The sequence below is a fragment of the Cottoperca gobio genome, chromosome 21 (assembly GCF_900634415.1).
Source record: "Cottoperca gobio chromosome 21, fCotGob3.1, whole genome shotgun sequence".
NCBI lineage: Eukaryota > Metazoa > Chordata > Actinopteri > Perciformes > Bovichtidae > Cottoperca > Cottoperca gobio.
Genome location: NC_041375.1, coordinates 20,913,541 through 20,936,040, shown reverse-complemented (window position 1 = coordinate 20,936,040; position 22,500 = coordinate 20,913,541). Strand labels below are relative to the sequence as shown.

The following is a 22,500-nucleotide window of genomic DNA, read 5'->3' as shown; positions in this document are numbered from 1 at the left end:
TGAATCATGTGAGACGTTGTCTGTTTACAATACAATATGATAACTATACTAGAGCGGCAACGATAAGTCAAAATACTATTTTGATCATTTATTATTATTATCGTTAAACACATTTATTTATATGCAAAAATGCTTTATTAAGCCTCTGAAATATTGATAATTCTTGCTTTTCTCTGTTTTATATTTATTTTAATAATTATTATTTAAATAAGGGAGGCCTTCCTTCCTCTCCTGCAGTGTATTTATTTATTAATTTTTTCCTATTGTATGTATTTTGTTGTACATATAAACTTAAAACTAAAAAATAATAATCGTTAGTTGCAACCCTTAACTAAAACAAAACATATGATTTAAAATGCCTTCATTTACATTTTTATATATTCAAAATAACTTTGAATTGAATTTAGAAAACAGTGTAAATGTGCCAATTTAATTTAATTTAAGTTTTTCTTTTAGCAGTGACAGCAGAGACTCATGTCATCGGGTTCTCAGGTGCTCTATGTTCATAAACCATCCTCTCATCTCAGCAGACGTAAATGTCTTGGAGGCAGTAAAAGCTCTTGTCTCACTCGCCCTCCTCCACCACCCCCTCCTCCTCCTCCACCTCTGCGGCTGAGATGTAAAGCAGTTTGTGCTTTGAAAGCCCGAGTGGCTGAGAGAGTCTGTGTGGATGATTGAGCGCAGAGCTAAGAAAAGGAGATGATGGAGGAAGAGAACAGGAAAAGATAAAAGCAGAGGGAAAGTGCAACAAAAAAAAAGCATAAGTGCCACAAATATGTTATCGTCAAGGAATGTAGAGAGACAGACATGGATAAACATTCTGTATTTTACTAAAAATGCTTACATTGACATCGTTTCTTTGGAGCCTGTCCCCTCCCCCCCACATCTGTAACGCTCTGCTGACTGGCTTCTAGAGCTGCTCATCACTCTGCAGCCGTCCTGTGATAGGCTCGTGCTTCCGCAGCTCCCAGTGTCTCATTGGATGGCTGATAGATGCAGTGCAGGGGGGGGGGGCCGGCTGGATGCTGTGTTGGTCTGAAGCATTTGGCTGCCTCCTCTTCAAACAGCACAGCTAGCTGGGATCTACCTCTGAGACACATCTCCTGTGTTTTTATTTATTTTGGCTTCATTGTCCCAAGGACTGCTCTCTTTTTGTATCTGCTGCCACCCTGCTGGTGCAGTTAGTAGTTGCAGAAGAGTGGACATCAAAGCAAAGACTTAAGGATTACCTGGATATTCCTGCATGAAATGTCCTGACAGTGCTGCCCATGTGCACCTATGCTGTAGGTGCATCATGTTGTTTTGAGTATACACAGGGGGAGTCTGCCGGGGAGCTGCACATGCGGTTGTCATTGATTGTTGGTGGTGTGTAAACCATACAGACCTTCTCTCTCCTGGGACAAGAGGAAGGGGAGGGAGGGGGGGGGGGAGAACTGGGGGCTCATGGCCAAGAAATCTGGAGGTACTTCGCATCTCCTTTTATGGACTGCACCAGCTGTCTAAGAAGATAAAGAGCAGCGTAACAAAACAACGAGCTGCGAACAAGCACTTAAGTTCTCGACTGTGTCACTGCGAATAGCGTCGGGAAAGTACTCGTATGTTTTTGTTTGGTTTCCTCTTTGAGCTCTTGCATGTTCTCGGGCTAACTACCTTTTCTGTCATTAAAAGTGTCTGTTAGGAGTACATCGCAGCACAGTGTGAGTTCAAAGTGCACGTGAGCTCCTCTCACCATTCACTCTGCTGTTATCGAGCTCCGCTCAGCATCTAACTGTGTGTAATAAGACCACTGTTTATTTATTTTGTGTGTTTCCAGTTTGTCTTCGACGGGCGTGGGTTTCATCCTGGTCATCGATCGCCGGCAAGACCGATGGGCGGCCGTCAAGGGGACCCTGCTTCGTATCGCAGTAAGTTGCTCTTTGTGTGCATGTGGCCGTGCACTTACGTCCTGTCTGTGTTGTTGAGGCGACACACTACAGGCATGGGTCATATTGAGAGTTCGGGCTATTTTGCTTCCATAAGATGGCTTCTTTCAAACTAGTTTATTTTACTACACTTTGTCTATTTGAGTCTGTACATTTCTACAAGTTCTCGATAACATTAGATAATGCCTCATTTGGATTTTTAAGCAACACAAAAAATAATAGTCTTAATGTAAGTTATCAACTGGGGAAGTTTCATTACCCTGTTCACCTGTAGTGTCTTTGCAAAATGTAGACATCTTTTTAAAATCCTTTTCCTCAAAATTAGTTTTTCTTTCTCGTACTTTGAGCCAGAAATCTCCACTTCAGTAGCACTTACATACATCAAACTGTCCAGCTTCATTCCTCTCTATATTCTGAAGGTTTCTACTGAGGGGTGTGTTTATATATCGTTCATAGCCTGATATATAGAACATTTTATTCCTAAAACATGTCGGAAATGTAGTTTTTATGGCCGACTGATTTATGGCGTGACACAAAGTGATTGACAAGTAATTTGTCTAAATTTTAAACCAGTCCAATGTTCAGACTTCTGTTCCTGAAATGTATGCAAGCTAGCACATATTTAATAAGATAATGCCTCATTTGCATATTTAAACATACCATTTCCAAAAACTTGTAATACAAAAGAAATCACTTAATGTAAGTAATCTGGGGAAGTTTGGTTTTGATATCTTATTAGGTACCATCGTTACTTTCTTCACCTGTAGTGTCTTTGTGTCGGAGAGAAACCCTCACCCATAGAGAGAGGGGGGGTTCGTCAGGCCAGAGAAAGATGTCGGAGCGTCCTCATCTCTTTCTAACAGCTCCACCAATAATATCCCTGCCGCCCCGGGGGGGGGTTGATGATATGAGCCAACTCTATCCCATCACCGTCCCAGCCTGCCATGTGTTTCCATAGCTACAATGACAAATAAAACAGTCACATGCCAGAAAAAAAGACAAAAGGAGACAATGTTTCTTTTGTTCACTTATCATCTCTGCGTCAAATATTTACTATTTAGAAACATCACAAAAGGTCACAAACTAAATGTATATACTGAGTTATGCTTATGGACGGCTCATGTTCAGCTTGTTTAAGGACTTTCATGCTGTGTTTTTATTTTTTGCACTGGAATCAGCTGCTGCAGGAAGCACATAATTAATTTCCCCGGCACCTCTTTCATTGCAACCTAACGCTTCATCGCACCTTGTTTTGAGAACGATACGACTCGTGTCATTTAGATGTGGCTGAATGAAATGCAGCGGTAGACATCAGAAGTAATCAGCATTCTGCTCTTTCTTCTTCAGTTCTTCCGCTCTCCTCTGGGAGCTGAGATGCCTATCTGTTCATCTGGGTTTCATGTTTTGTGTAGGGAGGTGATGAAGCACCGGCAGCCCTCCATAATACACGTGTGGGGGAGAATCACCCCCAGCACACAGTTTCTCAAGCATATTGCTTTTCTCGGGCTAAAACAATGAGCATGTGACCAACTTCAGACTCTATTCCCTGCCAGTGTAGTACACACGGATCCAGCTTTAACGCTGAAGCAGCAAAAGTAATAAGTCAACGCATAGAGGGATAAACAAGAAGATGAAATGTCCGACAGAGAATGAGAGATTAATATCAGGACGCGTGGTCTCCAGAGACATGGGAGACCACATCGCTCATTTCAAATTAAATCAAGCTTTATTATTCCCACAAGGTGGACTTTTACTGGCTGACAAGCTGGTAATAAGGGCATTCAGTCATCCCTGCCCCGTTTGCGGTGATTCCACCAGGCTGCTAAATAGATCCTGATGAAAACTGGCACCGTTCAAGCTGTAGTAGATGTATCTGTAGTGGAGTAGAGCTGCAACGATTAGTCGACTAATCCACTCGTCTTTTGCTAGAATTCATTTAAAGACCTTTCATCCTCTCAAATGTGGAGATTTCCTGCTTTTCTCTGTTCAGTCTAAACGGAATATCTTTGTGTTTTGGACAAAACAAGACATTTAAAAGCATCACCTTGGACTTTGAGTAATTCCTGGAATAGACAATTTTCTGACATTTTATAGACGAAACAACGATTCATCTAGAAAATATTCTGCATACTGAATATTATCGTTAGTTCATGGGACAAATCAGAGCGCACACTGATGTATTCACTCAGCGAGGTTATTCAGTCAGTGTGCACATGTTATGTGTGTGTGTGTGTGTGTGTGTGTGAGAGAGAGAGAGAGAGTTAGAGGATAAGCGAGGATATTGAATGTTTACACTGTCAGAGGATTCCCTTTTGTCTTTGTGTGTGTGTCTGTGTATATGAGCACACTTATACATGTGCTCGTGTGAATGTGGGTCAGTGTGTTCCAAGGAAAGGCTGCCCGTCACCGTGCATGGCTGAGTTTGATCTGATGTCAGACAAAATGTGTGTTTATAGACCGGTCCTAATTAAGTCTGCAGAGTTACTGTCAATCCCTAAAGCAAACCCTCCTCCCTTGTCATTCATCTGGCTTTTCTTTGTGTGTGTGTGTGTGTGTGTGTGTGTGTGTGTGTGTGTGTGTGTGTGTGTGTGTGTGTGTGTGTGTGTGTGTGTGTGTGTGTGTGTGTGTGTGTGTGTGTGTCGATGGTAGACCGAGAGATGCACGTTGACACACAAAGAACAAAGAACAAGTAGACCATGACCATGACTGCCAGCGACCACAGATCCAAACAGCACGGTTGGATGGTTAGCATCTACAACATACATTTGAAGGCTGGATGCTGTTGTTAACATGAAACCAAATAAAAACCAACAATCCTTTTGTGAATCTCTCAATACTTTTGTTTTCTCTACCCTGTCTGTTGCCCATAAGCCCATTCATTCCTACTGAATACCTAATTTCATCTTTAAAATTCTTTTTTTTTATAATTTCCTAAAACAGTTGGGCACTGTAGCAAACTCAAATAGTATAAATGTCAAAATAAACTACAGTGCCCATGTACATTGTAATAAAGTTAGTGTGTTAGTGTAGTTTTTGGACACACAACATTTAAATGCTTCCTGTGTGGGTTTGATTTTGGATCTTTTCACGTGATTTGTTGACTATAAGGAAAATATCGACTCTTGCCAGACTTGTCCTTCAGGAAGCAGCTTTCTGAGTGTGCTGCACAACATTAAGCATATTACACTGAATACAATAGCTCTTTGTTTCATGGTAGCACCTGCTATGTTATAAAAACAGCAGTTTGCCCCACAATCATTTCCATTCCTCCAGATGCTGAGTGACTCTTCTTCACAGTTCTCTTCCTGCAGGTCAACCAGGACAAACGCAGCATTGATTGATTAATTCCATTAACGGTGCCTATCCCTCGTGGCTTTTTTAAATAAACGATGTATTCACTGTCATTTCTGCTTAGACCAGCATTCCCCAACTCACTCGGTAAGGGCAGCCAATCAGGCGAAGCAGACGTCATTAGCTAATTAAAGAAGCATTAACAATTGCTTTGCCTCAAGAGGGGAGACCAGTGTCCACCCTCAACCATCCTCCAACTGCTTTCACAGCAGTACTTAGTCTGTCGGTGGCCGTCAATCAGGATATTTGAATTCGCATTGTTCTGGTTGTATTGGATGGAAGATTCATAGCGTGACAAATAATGAGGAGGATGTTCCGAAAGCAGGAGTGCCTACCAACTAAGTCAGAAAACATTGGATTCAACAAGCCATGCAGAACATACCGCCCGCATCTGAGTATCTCCACCCACGGCTTGAGAACTACTTTTGCAAAGGTGCGACATATTTTTCCATGCGAGCCGAAATGTACATAATATGTCCCCTTCAAGTCTCAACAATGCCAGCTGAGTAAAGAAAAACCCTGAATGCATGTCCCTGCACACGTGTGCGAGTTAGTGCCGACTCCGTCTACCTCATTATTCAACCAGAAGCTTCTCGCAGACATGAAGATTAATGTCCCTGCCACAGGATGGTGTCCGACATCCCCCACATCTTTCCCATTCTCTTGTACTCCACGCACTCCACGCACTCCACGCACACGCCTTAATGTGTTTGAGTGAGAGTTTTCACATGGGATTCAAAGGCAGGGGATAATATAAAGGAAGTGCAGGCTGTCAGCAGACCGAACAGAACCTGTCCCGCTGAAGTGTGAAGTGTGATGTGTAATGCGCTCAGGGCGGAGCAGCATCCTCTCTGCTCTGTTAAGTGAGTGACAGTCTTCTTCCACTCTCTCATTGCAGGGCTCCTTCCCAGGGAACCTCCAGCTGGTTCTGGTTCTGAGGCCCACCACCCTCCTGCAGCGTACACTCTCTGACATCCTCTTCAAGTTCAACAAGGATGAGTTCAAGATGAAGGTGCCGGTACGTACAGTCACTCTGACCTCTGGAAGGGATGCGTCAGCTGCTTGTGTTCTTCCCTCTGTGGGTCCAATCCAACTTATTATGGGAGCAGATTTGAGTAGATTGCTCATTAAAGTACATAAATAGATATGTATGTATTCTGTTTCAGGTGATAATGCTGAGCTCAATAACTGAGCTGCACTCCTACATCGACCGCTCCCAGCTGACCCTGGAACTCGGAGGAACGCAGGAGTACTGCCATGAGAAGTGGATCTCTCACCGCACCGTATGTTCACTGTATACGCCACTTTAGTGCTCAGCATATATAACGATGTCGCACGTTACAGAGCACTGATTAAATGAATACATGCCGTGAAATAAGTACGTGGTAAAGAGTAAAACACTGAACCTATACTTATCTGGCTGTGTCGTGCATGCTGACGGTGCTGCTTGTGTCTCGCGTGCATCAGGCTATCGAAGGCTTTGCATTGATGGTGAAGAAAACAGCACAGATCCTGCAGTCGTTTGGGACTGAGCTGGCTGAAACTGAACTCCCCAATGAAATCCAGGCCACAACCCTCCTGCTGAGCACACACACCATCAAGAAAGACAAAATGAAGGTAACACCGTTAACATACATTACTTATATGTATTATGTATTAGCGTATATGTATTTGGATCATATCACATCTGTCTGCATGTCTGTAGGAGGATCTGCTGGTGGCTCTGGGTCAGGGCAGCAGGCTGCTGGAGAGCATCAATGAGCCTGTGGTGCGAGACCCCGACCACAACATGAACCAGGATGAACTGGAGAACCTGGCTACAGTGCAAAGGTTAGAACCACCAGAGCTGATGTAGCTGCAGGACGGCTACTAAACACCTGTTCATTGCATAAACTACCTTAAAACTTCAAACAAAAACTTCAATATTAAGGTATCAAAGCTACTTTGATTTGTGTGGTGCTGTTACCATCTGATCAGGTCTCAATGAGATGTTACCTGTATAAATAAAGGCTAAATAAAAAAGGAAATGCTCATATAATTGAAAGAAATTTGAAATGTATCTTGTTAATTGATTTAAACCATTTATTATCCGTTACATATAAACATATAATATCTTCGTATTTGATCAATATTGGTTTGGAAGAATGATCTACTTTAAGACAAACTTTTGTACTTTCTGACGACTATTTTATTTATTATTTGTCATCTTTAAACAAACTGATCATTAGAAAAATGACACGTTAAAAATGCACTGTAGTCACTCTCAGCGCTGGACTGCAGATATCGTGCGATCGTTGTTGATCCCATTTCACAGCCTCTGAATGATTAAGATCAGATTGAAGCCAGTCTGTTGATGGCGTGTGATTGTCTTCCAGCTGTCACTCAGCTCTGCCGTCCGTAGAGTTATAATAATAGTTGGCAGTGAGCTTTGAGGTCAGTCAGCGCGGCACCGAGGGCACTGAATCTCATGTCAACGTGCATTAACTCTACATAACACACACACACAGATATCCAAATACCTCAGTCAGTATCCCCACTGCATTTTCTACTCTATTAATCCCCCCCCCTGTTTTTTAACAATCCATCTCCATCTCTTGCTGTCTCTGCTCTTCGTTCAGACTGTTGTCTCAGCTGGACGAGACAGAAAGGGCTTTCGACGAGTTCTGGGTGAGGCATCAAACCAAACTGGAGCAGTGTCTCCAACTGCGGCACTTTGAGCACAACTACAGAGAGGTGAGCCTGTCCGCTCGGGTGGAATTGTGCGTACAAGACGTCAACAGTGTCCACTTGATCCCTTTTTTTTTATTTAAAGCTGAACACTGATTGTGGTACTTCTGCTGCAGGTGAGGGCTCTGCTGGATCAGGTGTCTGAGAAACTTGCAACCTTCTCTGAGGTGGGGATCAGCCCGGCCCACGCCGACCATATCTTCTGTGAACTCACCAGCTATGAGGAGAGAGTCTGTGTAAGTGATACCCAACCCCTCACAAGCAAAGCTTTGTTGAACCATGGCATGGATAATATATTCTATAAAGTTTAAAACAGACTTCGGTCACTGTTACAAAATAATGTGATTATTATGATCATGTTCATAAAATCTTTATCATCTTGAAAAAGGTCTGACATGGAAACCAGAAAGCGCTCGAGTTAAAGTCAACCTTATTGTCAATTCTGCCGTATGTACAGGATCTATAGAGGAATACTGTTCCTCTCCTCTCACAGTGTTGATACATATACAACAATTGTTTCAAATACTAAACAAGGGTTTACAAATATAATAAATATAGTGCAATTACGCTGCTCAACCATCTGGATCCTAATCTGCATCAAAATACACATTTCAGTCGTGTTGATGGTGGCCATGATTATTGGAGTAGAGATTAAATCCTGTCTGAGAATATTACATCTTTGTACAAGAAGAACTTCTGCACATAGCCACTACATAATGGCTGTTTAAATGTATGATGCTGCTGTATAGTGCCACCTATGGGTACAACAGGATCCTGCAGGATCTCTCAGAGTTCACATGTGCATTCAAGACTTCTGGCAGTTTATGTCAAATCATCACCGGTAGTGGAAAACGGTATAAAATATATATGGAAAAACAGAAGTCAGGCCCATCAGATATGGTTTAGGGGAAATAGTTTGAAAAGTATGACTCCTCTGCTCCACAGGAGGTGCTGGACAGAGCCTCGTCGTTGGCCTGTGAGGGCGATGAGCTGATCCAGAACTCGCACTATGCCGAGGACTCAATTCAGCCCAAATGCAGCGAGCTCAGAGCAATCAATGAGAATGTGAGCAGCAACCTGCGGGCCAAGAAGGACCACCTCCTCAGAGCCATGGAGCTGCACCGCAGTTTGGAGAGAGTAAGAAACTCACACACACGGTGTCGTTGTGTTTTCTTGGGGTTTTTAATGTTTTGTTTTTTGCTGATTCTTCCTCTTCTGATGTCCCCGTCAGGCTTCTAAGTGGGTTGATGAGGGTATATACATGCTGGCGTCTCAGCCAGTAGACAAGTGTCAATCACATGAGGGGGCGGAGTTAGCCCTGAAGGAGCTGGAGCGTTACCTGGACAACGCAGGCCAGAACCAGCTGACGGACCTCGGTACCATCTGGACAGAATTTGACGGGGTGCTCAACCAGCCTTTTAGAGTAAGACGACCAAGCAAAGAATTATGATTGAAAATATCACTCATTTTTATTATTATTATTATTATTATTATTATTATTTATTTTTTATTATTTATTATTATATATTTTTTATTATTATTATTATTTTTTTATTATTATTATTATTATTATTATTATTATTTTAACATCATTATCGACATGTTTAACTGTATTTCTAAAAAGAAAACGCTGTTTTGTTCCACAAAAGAAGATCTTATGTTTTTTCTTTTACTTCACAAATGAGGATAAATATTGTGTAGAAGTAATTTTTCATTGTTCTTTCAATTATCTGATTAGATGACATTATGAGAAACTGGAAACATGATGATTTGTTTAATACAATAAAACCATCCAGAAAATGTTTCACAAATCCCAAGCCTATCCCATGAAGTGTCAAAGTGTTTATAGTACGTGTCAAAGTGAAGATAAGATACTAGAAATAACATTCATGTTCATGCTGACAGAAAACAATTCCTTAAATAAGCAGCGCATTGACACTCTTCTCATAACCTCCTGTGCATCAGGACCAAGTGGAGAAGGTTTTCCAGAAGCAGATGTCCATGCAGGAGATGTTTGACAAGAGGAGGGTCAGCCTGAAGAAGCTCGCAGCCAAACAGACCAGGCCGGTGCAGCCGGTGGCCCCCAGACCCGAAGCCTTCATCAAATCCCCGCTCAGCTCGCCCGGTCAGTCTCCTCACACCCTCACCTGAACCTTTTATTTAGACACTTTAATGCTCTGTTGGTAGATAATATGGATCTCACGTATACCTTGTGCTAACCCTCGCCTGTCAAACGTATTTGAAAGCTAGTTTTAAATGAAAACACAGAACATTCATGAGCCCTGATGAAGCGAGCGCTGTACTGAATCCTACACACTCTACTGATCATTTAAAGGTTATTTAAATCTTTACCTAATAATACCTGTATTTATTCCCCTACATTTATTCTGACTGTTCTTCCTCGTCCCCTTCCGCAGCACACAGAGCCCAGCAGGAGAAACAGTGCTCAGAGACCGACTCTGGGACCAACTGTGAGAAAGTGAGTATTGTTGTCGTCTACGTGCTACGCCTGTCTCTGAAGTTTGTATTGTCCGTCGCTTATCATGTTTCTGTCCCAGGAAAACGGCCAACTGCAGAACGGAGACAGCGACGGCAGACATGCCTCTCTGTCAGAGGAGGAGGAGAACCTGGCGGTGCTCAGGAGGTGAGGGGGATCAGCCGCCGCTCTTTCATCTGCAATCAAAATGACACAGCAGCTGGACTGTGTGACGCGTATATCTCATTATCTACAGACCTGTGCATCTCTGACTCAAATCCTTCATTTGATCTCCGCTCTCTCTGCAGGCACGTGATGAACGAGCTGCTGGAAACCGAGAGAGCCTACGTGGAGGAGCTGCTCTGTGTGTTACAGGTGCCAATTCACTCCACAACATGTTTATTCTCCTCCGCCTTTCGTTCGTGTCTAGACTTGTTGTTTCTGTGTGTCGCAGGGATATGCCTCTGAGATGGATAATGCCGCCATGGCTCACCTCATGCCCGCTCCTCTGCAGAACAAAAAGGACGTTCTGTTTGGCAACATGACAGAAATCTACCACTTCCACAAGAGGTGAAGGAGCGCCACCTGCCGTCCGTTGATGATATTGACGTGTTCTTTATTAGTTCTCTCGTTCTTCTTCATCGACGTGATTGTGTTGTTTGCAGGACGTTCCTGAGGGAGCTGGAGCAGTACACCGACTGCCCAGAGTTGGTTGGAAGGTGTTTTATCGAGAGGGTGAGTGAATTAGATGTTCAGTGCAGAGATGAGAATCCAGCTGATGAGGTTTCTTGAGTATAAGTAGTTTTCCACTGCCTCCCTGTAGATGACAGACCTGCAGATCTATGAGAAGTACTGTCACAACAAGCCTCGCTCTGAAAGCCTTTGGAGGCAGTGCTCAGACTGCGCCTTCTTCCAGGTGAACACAGTCGACACCGTCAAGCTTTTAAAGTTCATTTGTTTGTTTGGTTTAACACAATTATTATGTTTTATTATTATTTCCATCAGGAGTGTCAGAAGAAGCTGGAGCATAAACTGGGATTAGATTCATACCTCCTGAAGCCTGTTCAAAGGATTACCAAATATCAGCTGCTACTGAAGGTTTGAAACCGTCTGTCGTCTTCTCAGAGGGATCTCTGGTGTTCAGTCATTGCAGTGAACTGCAGGTCCATTGTGTTTCTGACAACAGGAAATGCTGAAGTACAGCAAGAGCTGTGAAGGTGCTGATGACCTGCAGGAGGCGCTCACCTCCATCCTCGGCATCCTCAAGGCAGTCAATGACTCCATGCACCTCATCGCCATTACAGGATATGAGGTGAGACATTAAACGATCTCTGAACATGTGTTTTAAACGGGTCACTGATACAGACTGAGACGTGCTGAGGGTAGGATATCCTGCAAAAGCCACACTGATCTGTGGGGTAGCACCAAGCACATTGCATGATTGTCATTTAAAGAAGGAAAAGACCTACACAGAAGGGGGGGGGAGAAAAGGGAGACTTAAATAAAAATGCAAAATTACAATACAAATGTAATAAACCATTCAACTGAGAAGGTTATCGGCCGGTGGAAGGAGCACTTTGATCATCGTCAATTTCCCTGATGGGAGTCACTGAGGTAGTCAAACAACTCCACAGTGGCAAAGCCGCAGGGGTTGATGAGATCCGTCCAGAAATGCTGAAGGCTTTGGGTGTTGAGGGGCTGTCTTGGTTGACACGCCTCGTCAACATTGCGTGGAAGTCTGGGACAGTGCCTAGGGGTTGGCAGACCGGGGTGGTGGTTCCCCTATTTAAAAAGGGGGACCAGAGAGTGTGTGCCAACTACAGGGGTATCACACTTCTCAGCCTCCCTGGTAAAGTCTACTCCAAGGTACTGGAAAGGAGGGTTCGGCCGGTAGTCGAACCTCTGATTGAAGAGGAACAATGCGGATTCCGTCCTGGTCGTGGAACAACGGACCAACTCTTCACTCTCGCAAGGATCCTGGAGGGGGCCTGGGAGTACGCCATCCGGTCTACATGTGTTTTGTGGATCTGGAGAAGGCGTATGACCGGGTCCCCCGGGTGATACTGTGGGAGGTGCTGCGGGAGTATGGGGTGAGGGGGTCACTTTTGAGGGCCATCCAATCCCTGTACGCCCAAAGCGAGAGTTGTGTCCGGATACTCGGCAGTAAGTCGGACTCGTTTCCCGTGAATGTTGGCCTCCGCCAGGGCTGCGCTTTATCACCAATCCTGTTCGTGATTTTCATGGATAGGATATCGAGGCGTAGTCGTGGAGGAGAGGGGTTGCAGTTCGGTGACCTGAGGATCTCATCGCTGCTCTTTGCAGATGATGTGGTCCTTATGGCATCATCGGTCTGTGACCTTCAACAGTCACTGGATCGGTTCGCAGCCGAGTGTGAAGCGGTTGGGATGAGGATCAGCACCTCCAAATCTGAGGCCATGGCTCTCAGCAGGAAACCGGTGGATTGCCTACTCCGGGTAGGGAATGAGCCATTACCCCAAGTGAAGGAGTTCAAGTACCTCGGGGTCTTGTTTGCGAGTGAGGGGACAATGGAGCGAGAGATTGGCCGGAGAATCGGAGCAGCGGGGGCGGTATTACAGTCACTTTACCGCACCGTTGTGACGAAAAGAGAGCTGAGCCAGAAGGCAAAGCTCTCAATCTACCGGTCGATCTTTGTTCCTACCCTCACCTATGGTCATGAAGGCTGGGTCATGACCGAAAGAACGAGATCACGGGTACAAGCGGCCGAAATGGGTTTTCTCAGACGGGTGGCTGGCGTCTCCCTTAGAGATAGGGTGAGAAGCTCAGCCATCCGTGAGAGACTCGGAGTAGAGCCGCTGCTCCTTTACGTTGAAAGGAGCCAGTTGAGGTGGTTCGGGCATCTAGTAAGGATGCCACCTGGGCGCCTCCCTAGGGAGGTGTTCCAGGCACGTCCAGCTGGGAGGAGACCCCGGGGAAGACCCAGGACTCGGTGGAGAGATTAGATCTCCTCACTGGCCTGGGAACGCCTCAGGATCCCCCAGTCGGAGCTGGAGGATGTGGCCCGGAGAAGGGAAGATTGGGGTTCCTTACTGGAGCTGCTGCCCCCGCGACCCGATCCCGGATAAGCGGTAGACGATGGATGGATGGATGGATGTAATAAAGATGTGTGTGTGTGTGTGTGTTGTGGGTGTTGAATCAAGTGAGCACATCTACTGGCTCACTGCACGTCACAACACACACACTCCATATCACACAGAACAGAGAATAGAAAACAGATGTGTTGAATGGAACAGAGATTGAGTTGTTTAAATATCACATCATGGCTTTCACACAGTATTTGAGAACAGAAGCAGAATGCGGTCGGTTGGCTCGGTCTCACAGCATCTTTCTTTTCTCAGGGTAATATGACTGAGCTGGGCAAGCTGCTGATGCAGGGGTCATTCAGCGTGTGGACGGAGCACAAGAAAGGTCACGCCAAGGTTAAGGATCTGGCCCGATTCAAGCCGATGCAGAGGCACCTCTTCCTCCACCAGAAGGCGCTGCTCTTCTGCAAGAGGAGGGAGGAGAACGGGGAAGGCTATGAGAAAGCTCCCTCGTACAGCTTCAAACAATCTCTTAATGTGAGCGCCTCTTCGGTTGGAAAGAAGTCCGCTGCGTTCGTCTCTTATACTGTTTTTATTTATTCATTTGAATCTCTTTTTACAGATGAGTGTTGTCGGCATTACTGAGAATGCAAAGGGAGACAATAAGAAGTTTGAAATCTGGTGCAACTCTCGAGAAGAGGTCTATATTGTTCAGGTAGGATGAACATAATCACAATGATCCTTGATGTACAATGTTCTGTGTTTGAGCAGTAGGCATGCATGTGGATACCTTCCTCCAGTTTACACTGAGCTCTTGAATATACGTGTAACCGTCCTGTTACAGGCGCCGACCGCTGAGGTAAAAAACACCTGGTTAAATGAGATCAGGAAGGTTCTCACAACCCAGCTGGAAGCGTGCAGAGGTACAGAGAGAGGCTCTAATTGTGATGTTGACACTGAAGTCCCATGTTCAACCAGAAACTGAAACACTCATTCTGTCCAGTAAATGATTTTTAAAGATGTTCCATCGTGGGTGTTTTATGAAGCGGTCGTTCTCCCTCTCTGTGTTTCAACAGCCAGCCAGCAGAGGGCACCAGATCAGGTTTTCCAGTTTCCTCCGGCGCCCAGTGGAACAGCAAGTCTCAGGTAAGTCTGTACTGCCCACCTCCGTTGACGTTTGATCTGTGGCAGCCTTTTCTAAAGTAATCTTGCGGCTGATCAGGAACAATCCGGCTTCTTATGCTCCGCTTCTGTCCCAACACAGTCCATTCAAGTCCGGTCAGAAGAGCTTTAAGAGAGGAGAGGAGAAGAAAGCTGAGCCCTGCTGCCCTGAGGCCAACTGCTCTTCTTCACCAAAGCCAACAGGAAAAGGTGAAGAGGGACTCATCCAACAGATGAAACCCAAATGTTTTTATTTATGAACAAACCTGCCCCTATCATTTGTAGTGTCTTTGTGATTTAACCCATGTCTTAACCGTCTTGAATCACATAACTTCCTCCTTCTTTATCTCCTTTCTTCCTCTGTGCTCGCTGAACTCACCCTCTTCCTTCCTTCCTTCTTCTTGTCTGTCCCGTCTTGTTCTCTGGATCAGATGAGGCTGTGACAAGCCCCACCTCAGACAGAGCTGCTGTGGCTAAAAAGCGCTTTACTTTACAGGGCTTCAGTAACCTCAAAGCTCAGAAAGGTAACTGCAGGCCATTCAGTCAATTTCATATCCAACATATCACATCATCCTCTTCTGCATTTGTGAAATGAAAACGTGTATTTCCAGTTAGTCGAAGGCAAATCGTTTTCTTGAGTAGTTTTAAAGAATACACTTATTTGCTTTGTTGCCGAGAGTTAGATGAGAAGTTAGATCTCACAAGTTAATGAATAGTCAGTCACTGATCTCCCTATAACAACTTGTGTACACTCAGCTAGAGATCTTTAGCTGTGCTGGATTGTTACCTTTTGTTTCCCGTCTTTATGCCAGTGATATTCAACTTTAAGGTGCTGAGTGGCCCGCCAGCCTCTTCTAAGTCACAATAATAATACAAGGATTCACAAAGGGAATAGTTCTTTGTTAAAGCCAGTTGAGTATCCCTGCTACATGCTAAGCTACGCTAGCGGCGGCTTTATTTCCCCTGTACACACATGAGAGTGGTATCGATCTTCTCATCTAACTCCAGCCGAGGAGGTCTGAAGTATATTACATCTTTGTTTATTCTGTCCTTCAAATACGGCATGTTTCCCTCCGCAGAGCCCTCGACTGCCGATGATAAATGTTTCACGTTACCATCCATGATGATTTTCCTGTCATCAGGTATCACACAGCTCTAGTAAACCCTGGTTGTATTCGCTCCAGCACTATGTCTTGTGTCTATGTCTCAGGATCAGAGCAGACAGCACGAAGGTGTGATGCTGTGTGAAGAGTGTGTTCTCATCCTGATACACCTCAGGTGACCCGTAGGGGTCGAGGACAGGGCAAGAGAAAAGCACTGTTTGAGACGACAGTAAAGCCCCGCCGTCTCCTAACTAAATGTGCTGCTTGCCACTACCTTAAACACCTAGGACATAATAAAAGGTCAAACCTTCCCCCCGTACCATGTATAAAAAGAGGACAGGGGGAAACAGTAAAGGAATGTAAGCAATGCAGAATGTTTCCATGACAGTGCTCTCCTGCCTCTGTGTTCGTCATCCTTCCTCATCCTCTCTGTTCCAGCTGTTTGCTTCCCGTTTGTGCTTTCCTCATCAAAGTTTGACTTTTAAATTGGAGATTTTCTCGGTCGGTATTTCATCGTTGACTCAACAACTATCTTTGTTTCTACCTTGACGGCAGGTTCTCCCACGAGCCCCGATCACAAGACGAAGCGCCAGAGCGACCCCACACCGTTCGGCTTCAAAGGTAACGAGGCCGTTCTATAACGTCCGCTGACTCTTCCTGTCCGGTTCCTTGCTCAGTCTTAGTCTCTAACATTAAGCTTCAATGGTTGTAGCTGCTGACCAGCTGTGTTTCTATTGCCTCCTGTCCCTCAGATGCAGGTCCTCCCCCCCTCCACATGAGCAGGGCCAGGTGGTTCAGCACCTCTAGTCTCTTACAGACAAAGTGGAGAGGTACACAGTGTGGGCTCCACTGTTTTACTACAAACCCTTTACAGACGGCCTTCCTCAGTTTTTGCTTTGCCACATTTCCTCACTCTTTTCAGGCGACAATAATAGAAATACACACAGATACTGAGAGATTTCTGCCTGCAACTTTGTTCTTTGTTTGAGTCAGGGAGTTAATATTGAGGTGCATGTCTGTCTCCTGGATCTTGGAGTTGTTTGCTAATACATTGCTGCAGGAATGAGTCATAAAACCCGGAAAGGAGTTGGCAATCAGGTCATCCCTGCAGCACTCGTAGTCGTGGAACTGATTGTGTCACGCTGGGCTTCCTGGGATTTAGATGTTCCTCTTCTCACTCTTTCACCTTTTTCTCTTCCACTTTGACTTTGTAGATGTCTCACTGCAGTTCACTCACATGTTTGACAGCGGCTGAAGATGAATGTAGCGCTAAACTAAACATGTGTCTCCCTCCTGCCCTCAGGCTGGAACAAGGCCTCCCTGTCGCTGGATGCCTCAGAGGAGCACGACGGCTATTCGAGTGCTGAAGACGCTCTTAACTCTGACCCAGAGGAAGACAACGGCAAGAAGCTGGTGAGTCACTGTGTCACAATATGTCAACCTGCCCGTTGTGGGGACTGTTTGCACGGTTTCATGTGACATGTGTCAGGTTCGGCCTCCACCCACCCCTGAGGGTTATATCTGGCTCTTTAGCTGCTAAATGCTAACGTGTCTTTTGTTTGGTCCGAGCTTTTACTCTGAAAACATCTGCCAGGAAGTAGATGAGAGCAGGGAGAAATTGGCTTTAGCTTGACTTAAATCCGTTTCTGTTTCCTCGTCTCGACTTTAAACAGAGCGCCGGCAAATACACAGTGATGGCTGACTTTGAGAATGACGGCGCTGAAGAGCTCTCAGTGAAGAGCGGAGAGATGGTGCAGCTGGTGAAGGAGGGCGACGACGGACAGTGGTGAGAATACAGCCTTACGAGAAAAGAATAAATATGAATATAAAGCAGCACAGCTTACTTTTGTGTGTGTGTGTGTGTGTGGTCATCCAGGTTGGTGCGTAACCTGAGCAGCTCTAAAGAGGCCTGGATCACAGCCGCTAATCTCATCACGCTCATTGGAAAGTCCAAGTCTTGCCACTCACTTACCAGCTCAGGTATTCAAGCAAACAATCCCAAATACAGTGTGTGACACATGAACTGATAGTTGTTAAAGCAACAGTACCACAGCAGACATGCATCCTCAATATATATATATATATGTGCGTGTTTCTACCAGAAGGCAGCGGCTCTGGAAACCTCAGCACATCGTCCAGCTGCAGCGAAACCTACACGAGCTTCTCCGACATCAAACCCTGAACTCCTCGGCACCTCCTCCGTCACCAAACTGCCCTCGCGAGTGCTTGCATCTGTGCTGTGTTGCCAACATTGGTACTCCTTAAGAATTTTGTCATTTCTCCACAGAAAGCTGGATTTTTTTATTCTTTTTTTTATCATGCACATACACCAATTATTCAGATAATATGTTCTACATGTGCGGGGAAGATACTGAACAGATGACCGAACGTGAAGTGGTCTTGGAGAGGATCCCTGGGCTTGTGATGTAAGAGATGTATGAATGGAGCAGCGGGACTGATCTCAGTTAATGCATCTTTGTGTTCACATTAAAAGAGGAAAAGAAGAGTGATTATTATTTTTATTATTATAATTCCACTGTTCACTGTCACTGTAAATAGAAGTGAGGGTCTTAACACCCTGTTCCTCTGCTGTTCCCTTTCACATGGGTGTATTTATTTTTAAGAAACAAAAAAAGCCCTAATATATTTAGTCACTTTTTAATTGTCTTCTTTTCCTTCTGTCGTCATTAGAAACATGTTCTGCCATCAGCTGCCCAGACTTTGTGTTTGAGCTCTTTTAGTTTTTTTCCCGGGGTCTCTGACGGCCTCATGGTCTAACTCTGTGAGTTTTCATGTACGCTACAGTTTAAAAACAAAAACAGCTTCTCCATGTGAATAATCAGAGGTCACTGTATGACGCTAACTTATTCCCTGTGGAGGGATCGTGTTCTGAATGTAGATATTGTTCATTAATATCCGTCTGTCATGAAATGTTTGTTATTTGAGATGCTATATTGTACATGAAGTATGGTGAAGTCACTACTGTGTGACTTGTCTAATTTGTTTTTTACATAAACGACTTGTTATAATTCAGTCACTGTCTCTGCGTTTGTCTTGTAGATACCTGACACATTTACTCAAGTGCAGATTTAAGATACTAAGATTTCATGGCACTATTTCTACTCCACTACATTTAATTAATAACTTTAGTTTCTTTACAAATTAAGATTTCTTTTGCACACAAAATGTCTGAAGAGCTTATTAAATCTGATGTTTTCTTGATTAATTAAGCTACCCAACACTATATACAATTAGCGCTGACACGATTAATCAATTAGTGGATTGAAAATGAACTGGAAACTATTTTGATCATTGTTTTAGTCACTTTTAATGACATGATGCCAAATATTTTATGCTTTTTTGAATACTATAAATCCATTTTCCTGATTATATTTATACCTACATATGAGTGTATTAAATTAGTACCTACTTTTACTCAAGTAAAGGATCCTAATACTTTGTCCACCTCTGATTATTGTCTCATTATCACTCGTTATAGTTTAATACTGGTCCCTTGTTTAATGGATAAAGTAAATGATGCATTATGCAACATCTGGAGCGGATGTGGACAGACAGGCCTCAGAGCTTGAGAGAAACGAAAGTGAAACTGTCCAACTGGGTTGCCAAGTTTGTTCAAAGACACCACTTTATGGTTAAATCCTTTTTCTCTTAAAACCAAATACATTTCTCAATTTTAAGAGGCATATTAACATTTTTAATTACATTTCAATTGTAAGTATCGGAGCTCCAGTGGCAAGAACATGTGTTAATAAAGCCAAATCATATCAACATTGCAGAGGGCAGCTGTTATGATTATGAGTAATTCTCCCACCTTTAACTAAAATCCTGTCAATTATCTTGTGGGGGAAACATAATACAGTTGTGCTAACTAAGTACATTTATATGTATACGCTTTTTATATTTATGTGAATGTTTCTGATGAGCTGAAGGATGGCGGATATATAAACATATAATATATAATAGTAAAACACTGATGTAAGATTTTGAATGCAGGACTTTCACAATGTAGCTTTAGTCCTTGCTCTCAAGTGAAGGATAACACTTCTTCCACTGCAAACTACTTTCTCAAAAGCTTGAGCTTGAACTGTGGGATTCTGGGAGCTCGATGGGGGATATGTCCAACACAACCTGGCAACCGCTGCTTACAGCGAGATGTGCTGCCCGGAAGTAATGAAACACTTTAACACAAAGACTTTAACTGCAGGTAGTCGACAGAAATGGACGAAGATGTCAAGTTGTCTTGCGCACTTTGTCTACAATCCAAAGAGACGAAGACGACGGGAGTGTTGTCGACTAAAGATGAAGTCACGGCTCACCAGAACTGTTTGGTAAATAGAAACTTATATGTGCTCACTTCTCATTTGTTACCCAATTTGCCTTATGTCACATGCATTGCTGGTATATATATATATATTATATACTATATATATAATATATAATATATATAAATATATATAATATATATAATATATATATATATATATATATATATATATATATATATATATATACACTATATATATATATATATATATATATATATATTATATATATATATATATATATACACTATATATATATATATATATATTATTTATTATATATTATATTATATATATTTTTTTTTAAATATATTATTGTGTTATGTTATATATCCATAAAGGCTTTTATTTACAACTGATTATTCCTGTAAAAGTGAATTCCAGTTTTACTGTCTTAAACATTGTCTCCTTGTTTCTCCCAGTTATTTTCCTCCGGTCTTTTTTGCCGGAACACTCCAGAGTTTGACGATCTGTTTGGGTTCTCTGTGGAGGATGTGATGAGTGAAGTGAAACGAGGAAGACATCTGGTAGGCTAAACATTATTGACATCAGATGTGAATTGGCGTTGTCCCATTAATTGTGTGCTGAAAGCAACTATGTTGTTTCTCTTGTTGGGCAACTCGTGTGTTTGCATTAGATCTGTAACAGATGTAAGGTCAGAGGTGCCACTGCTGGCTGTGAAGTCAAACGCTGCAAGAAGTCCTACCACTACCCGTGTGCTGTTCGAGATCGAGCGAAGATTGTTGAGGATGCAGCCAAGGAGAAATATGTGTGAGTCCACATTCTGTATGTCGAGTACAAAGAAAGAATTACATTTGTTGTTTTAGTTTTAATTGTAAAACTGTGTTTTTTGTGCTTCAGGCTGTACTGCACCAATCACGATCCTCAAACACAAGGTATGTTGAGAATGTTTCTTCTTCTTCTTCTTCTTCTTCTTCTTCTTCTTCCAGTGTATTATATGTTGTTTTGTTTCGGTCACACAAGAGGAACAACGGTACGTCCTGCTCAGAGCCTCTTTGTCAACTTGTTTGTCTTCTTAGTATTCCAGATTAAATGTCTTCTTCTTCTTCTTGACAGGTAATTCAGCCGGACGGCCGCTTGTGTGCAGCAGTGATTCCAACTCATCCGGCAGTGCGACACTCTCGTCTTCAAAGGTACACATGGTCACTTTAAATAAAGCTTTTTAATACTTTCCTTTCAAAATGATTTTAATCATTCTGCTTTTTGCTTTTCTAACAGAGACGGTTGAGTTACAGACACAAGTAAGTGTGTGGAATTTACCTGCTGTTCTTTGAAGTTGAAAAGGTTTGTGTAAAGTTAATAACATTTCAGCCATTATTATCTGTATTACAAATGTATTATATTGCTTTTCTGGCACCATAAAGTTATAGTGACAATCAAAACCTCTTGACTTGGAAAGGAAAGAAGAATTCTGCACAACGTCTTGTACTCGCCTTCGTTTCTCACACCTTTTTAATATCATGCAAAGTAAGTCGAGAGAAACAGCTCCATATATAGGCTGTAGACTCTCACCTGGGAAGATCCACCAATCAGAGGCTGCCAGCAACTTTTACAATCAGTCCCATATTACACAAAATAAGAAAAGGCCTAATAATCACAATACTCCATGAAGAAATAAAGTGTGTGTGTGTGTGTGTCACAGCTGACGAGGGACCAGTGAGTCCAAGTGATGGACAGTGTGCAGGCTTCTTTGGTTCCTTGGTTATCAGCCAATGGGAGGAAGAGGGGCTTACCTCCCCAGATACATCATACGAAACAACCGCTTTCAGAAACCAACCATGTAACCCCGTGGCTCTGCTCACCGAGCCCCCTCCCCTCTGGTTCTGTCTCTGTAGAGTTTTGCGTTTGGTCTGAATACTCGTTCACAGTTCACCTCTGTCCTCTGCCACAGACGCGACGGGACGCCCGCTAAACGTAGAGCTAACGGCTGCAGTGTTCTATCAACAGATGATTCTTCAGATTCAGGTCGACACACTTACAGCACATGAGAGAGTTGAGCATATCTAACTGTTCTGTGAAGCGGGGACTCACTTTAATTCTCCTTCTTCTACAGACGCTAATGAACCCGATTCAGGAATGTCCATGTTTGCCCCTTTAGAGACGGATTTAGACGATTTTGACAGCCTTTCATTCTCCCAGGTAAACCTGATCTTTGACCTCTCCTCAGTAACATCATTACACGCTGAAGATGTTCATAATCTGATATTTGTTTTTCTAGTTACCCCACCGCACACCACCTACAGTTACTGTGAGTCAGCTGTTCGGGTGAGATTAAACCTTTGTGAATAACTGAAAATAAATGTTTTGTTTCGCATAATGCTGTAAATTGTTTGA

The 22,500-nt window shown here is 43.4% G+C and overlaps 2 protein-coding genes across 3 annotated transcripts in view; both read left to right on the top strand.

Annotated features, from left to right (window-relative positions):
* The window catches only part of mcf2lb (mcf.2 cell line derived transforming sequence-like b), a 44,416-nt gene extending 25,579 nt beyond the window's left edge, over positions 1-18,837 (top strand). The window contains exons 7-36 of one of the 2 annotated variants that reach the window (XM_029459673.1): positions 1,814-1,904; positions 6,172-6,291; positions 6,440-6,556; positions 6,741-6,890; positions 6,979-7,103; positions 7,892-8,006; positions 8,117-8,236; positions 8,946-9,137; positions 9,232-9,423; positions 9,966-10,125; positions 10,418-10,479; positions 10,559-10,644; positions 10,785-10,851; positions 10,931-11,046; positions 11,142-11,211; positions 11,300-11,392; positions 11,482-11,574; positions 11,663-11,788; positions 13,854-14,075; positions 14,161-14,253; positions 14,383-14,461; positions 14,615-14,684; positions 14,803-14,909; positions 15,131-15,223; positions 16,358-16,423; positions 16,555-16,632; positions 17,106-17,215; positions 17,476-17,588; positions 17,679-17,782; positions 17,905-18,837. In XM_029459673.1, coding sequence (XP_029315533.1) covers positions 1,814-1,904; positions 6,172-6,291; positions 6,440-6,556; positions 6,741-6,890; positions 6,979-7,103; positions 7,892-8,006; positions 8,117-8,236; positions 8,946-9,137; positions 9,232-9,423; positions 9,966-10,125; positions 10,418-10,479; positions 10,559-10,644; positions 10,785-10,851; positions 10,931-11,046; positions 11,142-11,211; positions 11,300-11,392; positions 11,482-11,574; positions 11,663-11,788; positions 13,854-14,075; positions 14,161-14,253; positions 14,383-14,461; positions 14,615-14,684; positions 14,803-14,909; positions 15,131-15,223; positions 16,358-16,423; positions 16,555-16,632; positions 17,106-17,215; positions 17,476-17,588; positions 17,679-17,782; positions 17,905-17,984 — 3,310 coding nt within the window. In that variant the 3' untranslated portion in view covers positions 17,985-18,837. Of the gene's footprint in view, positions 1-1,813; positions 1,905-6,171; positions 6,292-6,439; positions 6,557-6,740; positions 6,891-6,978; positions 7,104-7,891; positions 8,007-8,116; positions 8,237-8,945; positions 9,138-9,231; positions 9,424-9,965; positions 10,126-10,417; positions 10,480-10,558; positions 10,645-10,784; positions 10,852-10,930; positions 11,047-11,141; positions 11,212-11,299; positions 11,393-11,481; positions 11,575-11,662; positions 11,789-13,853; positions 14,076-14,160; positions 14,254-14,382; positions 14,462-14,614; positions 14,685-14,802; positions 14,910-15,130; positions 15,224-15,778; positions 15,842-16,357; positions 16,424-16,554; positions 16,633-17,105; positions 17,216-17,475; positions 17,589-17,678; positions 17,783-17,904 lie in introns of both variants that reach the window. The other variant, XM_029459672.1, reaches the window with a different exon arrangement.
* A 1,165-nt stretch (positions 18,838-20,002) lies between these two features.
* phf11 (PHD finger protein 11) overlaps positions 20,003-22,500 on the top strand; it is a 4,675-nt gene continuing 2,177 nt past the window's right edge. Inside the window, exons 1-9 of the mRNA XM_029459115.1 lie at positions 20,003-20,151; positions 20,568-20,672; positions 20,783-20,916; positions 21,007-21,041; positions 21,223-21,299; positions 21,385-21,407; positions 22,058-22,131; positions 22,220-22,305; positions 22,385-22,431. Of these exons, the coding sequence (XP_029314975.1) occupies positions 20,041-20,151; positions 20,568-20,672; positions 20,783-20,916; positions 21,007-21,041; positions 21,223-21,299; positions 21,385-21,407; positions 22,058-22,131; positions 22,220-22,305; positions 22,385-22,431 (692 nt within the window). The 5' untranslated portion in view covers positions 20,003-20,040. The remainder of the gene's footprint in view (positions 20,152-20,567; positions 20,673-20,782; positions 20,917-21,006; positions 21,042-21,222; positions 21,300-21,384; positions 21,408-22,057; positions 22,132-22,219; positions 22,306-22,384; positions 22,432-22,500) is intronic.